The sequence below is a fragment of the Parus major genome, chromosome 2, assembly GCF_001522545.3.
Source record: "Parus major isolate Abel chromosome 2, Parus_major1.1, whole genome shotgun sequence".
NCBI lineage: Eukaryota > Metazoa > Chordata > Aves > Passeriformes > Paridae > Parus > Parus major.
In genome coordinates this window covers 102,571,078-102,574,910 of record NC_031769.1, presented here as the reverse complement: position 1 = coordinate 102,574,910, position 3,833 = coordinate 102,571,078, and the positions used below count along the sequence as shown (strand labels likewise).

Here is a 3,833-nt window from a genome sequence, read left to right as displayed (position 1 = left end):
ATTGCCTTGGAGACTTCAGCAGTTAGGCAAACATAGTCCCAGCACCTCAAAGCAAAGCACTTGCAAAGTAAGAAACATACGAGTTGTGCAAGGTACTGCACGTGGAAATGTGACAGGACAGAAACATGCGCACACCATCACTGAAAACTAATAAACCTACGACACTGGATGATCACGGTGTAATTAAAAATCTAGGCCCTCCAGTTTAATTTCTCTCCCTTTTTGGAATCCAGTTTTACAAACACAGCATGTCTGTGCAGATGGGTCCAGACAGAGCTGAACTTGTTCTGACTAAACCAAGCTGTTCCAACCTGTTGGCACAGATGCATCTTGATGCACGTGTACACTGCTACCTACCCGAGGAGCTGCACAGATGCCAAAGTTGCTCAGCATGGAGCAGTTTGAACTGCTTGTGAGATACAACTTAACAGTGCTGATGCAGCTCTAGCAGATTAAGTAACTCTAAAAACACAACCTCACGAACACATGAAGGAAAAATAAAAACTGCAGAAAAGTTACATGTTGCTTTCCATTCCTTCTGCAGCTGCTTGCAAACAGCAGCCAATACTAATTGCATACTAATCATTAAATACACATGATCATCTTACAGGCCACCAGGTTATCTGCTGCAAACCCAATCTATCCATTAGATTTGAGCTCAGACGAATCACCTGCCCTCCTTTTAGGTACAGCCTTGTTGCAGGTGTGCTCAAGATTTACCGGCAGAGAAAGCTGTGGGGGTTTTCTTCCACTTCACTACTTTTTTGCAAGCCTTAGCCCACTATCACCTGGAACATGTATCAGGAGTCTTCAAGTGGTAAAGGCAGCCAGAATTTGTGGACAAACCTGAGATATTGCCCCAGGGAACAACTGCAACGTGAACTTCTCAAACCCACTTTCAGTCTTTCCCATTGGTCCCAGCTATGGGCATACCCCTCCATACTTGCATCCACGGAGGAACTTGTTTCAAAGCAGCGCCTCTCCATGCAATTTATACCACAGGAGCTAGGAATGAACACCCACTAGTCCATGGCCTTCTCTTACAGGTTAAAAAGCTGCCAAAGAAAGTCGAAATTTATCTTTTCCTAGAAAGGCTGCTTTCTAAAGCTTTTGAAAAGAAGAAAAAGTAACTTGAGTTCAATGTGAAAATAAAACTTTTTTTTTTCCTTATAAAAATGACCTTGTCAAAGAAGAAAATCAAAACAATCCAATTTAAACTAACCTCTAAAAAAATGAAAATAAATTAAAAAAAAAAAGGAAAGAGCTAGTTTCAGATTCCACAGATTTGCCTGCGGTCCCAAGGACAATGAGCAGGCGTGAGGCAGCTCTGGCGGCACGGAGAAAGGGAAATCTTTTCGACTCCTTGACGTGTCTTTTGTTAACTTCCCATAATTGCTTTTTTGGCATGACCATTGCCCGGACGCTCGGAACAAGCAGTTCGAAGCGCCAGCCCTCACAGCTGGGAAGCAGGGCTTTTCCACAACAAAAACAAAACAGTAAAAGCCAAAATAAAGCCATACGGCGGCGTGCGCGCACAACCCCCGCCCCTGAGCCACCAGTCCCTCGGGGGCACGGCTCGGGTGAAAACATCGGCCCCGAGCGAGCCTCGTCCTGCCGGGCTGACACCGCACAGGGCGGCAGCACCGAGCTGTCGCACCCCCCGGACACAGCCCGGGGCGACACGGCGGGAAGGCAGCGGGAAGGGCGGGCTACGGCCGGGATGGCGCTGCCGCCGGCGGGACCTCGGACCGCGCCGCACAAGCTCCCGCCTGGCGCGGCGCCGTCAGTCAGTCAGTCAGTCAGTCAGTCAGTCAGTCAGTCAGTCAGTCAGTCAGTGTGCCGTGCCCGGCCCGCCTCGCTGACCTCGCTGCCGGACACGCAGCCCAGCACAGGGGTCACCCATCCCGGAGCGAACCTCCGGCCCCGCAGAGCAGCCGACACCGTGTCCTTGGTTCACTGACGTGACTCACCAGCTGCCCTCCCCCCTCGCACATCCCCCCTTCGGCATGTAACAGCTGTTTTATCTCCCGCTGTAATTACGCCGCATAAAAATAGTTACGAGGTACTTGGGGAGGGCTTGCTGCTAAAACGCTGTTGCTTCCCTTGTGCAGTGAATGCGGATTTGCGCGGACGCCGGGGTGTGTAGGGTGGTGGGAAGGGAATGATCCCTGCTCTGCCATAGGAATCCATGATTTCATCAGCCGTTTCAGGCGCTTGCTGCTCACCCCCCCCGCGCCTGCCCGACCGGGAACAGCCCCGCACGTGCCGGTGCGGGAGTGACACAAACACGCTCCCGTGGAATAAGTGCACGCCGCACCCGCACGCCAGGCGGCTCCGCGGCCAGCCGGCTTCTTTTGCTTTCCACGCCGAAACCCTCACCCGTCACACTTCAGACCGTGTCTGGGCTTCCAGCACTTTTGATTTATTTTTTGTTGGGTTTCTTTGGTGGTTTTTTCTTTTTTTTTTGCACCTGGTTTTGTCAGGGGGGCGGCGGGAGAGCGCCAGGAGCCGCCGCCAAGGCCGCCTGTGCCCGGGGAGGGCTCTCCACCTCGCCAGGGAAGCTGGAGCGAGCTGCTTGGCGGGTGTCACGTTTCCCATCCCGGAGGAAAAGAAACTGTTGCTGCTGCAGAGCGTGCTCGCCCGACAGGGATGAGTCAAGCTGTGAGACTTCTCTCTTTTACAGCTGCGATCATGTGCCGCAGCAAAATCTACCGGTCTGGGGAGGGGGAGGGAGTCGAGGGGGAGAAAAACAACCTTTTACGAACTGATGTAAAAATAACCGCAGAAACGGGGCTCGCCTTCCCCGCGGGGGTGGGTGGGGGTGTGTGTGGCCAGCGCCGGCCAGGCGGGGCTCCTTCAGCACTATAGGGGATGGGGGGAGCATCCCCCGCCGACCGGGCCCGCTCGGCAGGCGGGAGGGGGGCGCCGGTCTTTGGAGGGCTCCTTTCCTTCCCCTGCCGTACGCACTCTCCTTTCTTCTCCTCTATTCACGCGAAGGAGTGGGTGGTTCGTCCGGCAGCAACAGGAGGAGGCTAGTCAAGGGCAGCTGTCAAAATCTCCCCCCCCCCTCCGCCTCTTCCTTCTCCTCCTTCCAGTTTAATGATCAAACGTCTGCCTGGAAGAAAGGCGAGGGAGCGGGAGGCACGGAGAGCTCCCCCCGCCGCTGCTGTTGTGTGTGCATGAGCGAGCGGGTACTGGCGGACACCCCCCCCGTTCCGGCCGGTCCCTCCCCTCCCGTCTGACAGAGCCTCAACACCCGGGAGGGGAGGGAGGAGAGAGGAGGAGGAGGAGGCAGAGGCAGCCGCCGCGAGTGCCAGTGCAGCGCACGGTTACTCTCCCGTACTCACTGCGGGGAGGTGGGGGAGGGCGGGCGCTGTGTACCTTTCTCTCCCGTGCCTTTCCTCACTTTAACAGGCCGGGGCCAATCGCCAGCAGAAGGGAACAAAGGGAAGGGGGGGAGGGAAGCCCACCCCGGCCGCACCAAAAAGCCCCCGGGGGAGGCAGAGCCCTGCGGCTCCCGCTGACAGCAGCGCGACCGCGGATCGGGCGCCTGGCTCCGCGGCGGTGTTCCTTCTTTCTTCATCGACCTTCTGCTCCTCGCCGAGCTTAAAGGGGGAAAGCAGCGTCCGGCGAAGGGAGAGAAACTTGGGTCTGTGCGTGGGGTGTCCGGCGATCGGCTCGGTCCTCGCGATCAAGATGAAAAGTAAAAAAGGTAGTTGTGATGGGGTGCCGGGACAAAGCGGGGTGCCCCGCGCCCCTACTTGGGGTGGAAAGGGGAAAGGGGGGCTGTCGCTAAGCCAGCCGGAGTCCCTTTGCTTTCTCGGCCTTTTGTC

The 3,833-nt window shown here is 56.0% G+C and overlaps 1 protein-coding gene across 2 annotated transcripts in view; it reads left to right on the top strand.

Annotated features, from left to right (window-relative positions):
• Window positions 1-2,255: 2,255 nt before the first annotated feature.
• The window catches only part of TGIF1 (TGFB induced factor homeobox 1), an 11,908-nt gene continuing 10,330 nt past the window's right edge, over window positions 2,256-3,833 (top strand). Inside the window, exons 1-2 of one of the 2 annotated variants that reach the window (XM_015619941.3) lie at window positions 2,635-2,661; window positions 3,415-3,712. In XM_015619941.3, the coding sequence (XP_015475427.2) occupies window positions 2,650-2,661; window positions 3,415-3,712 (310 nt within the window). In that variant the 5' untranslated portion in view covers window positions 2,635-2,649. Of the gene's footprint in view, window positions 2,662-3,414; window positions 3,713-3,833 lie in introns of both variants that reach the window. The other variant, XM_015619943.3, reaches the window with a different exon arrangement.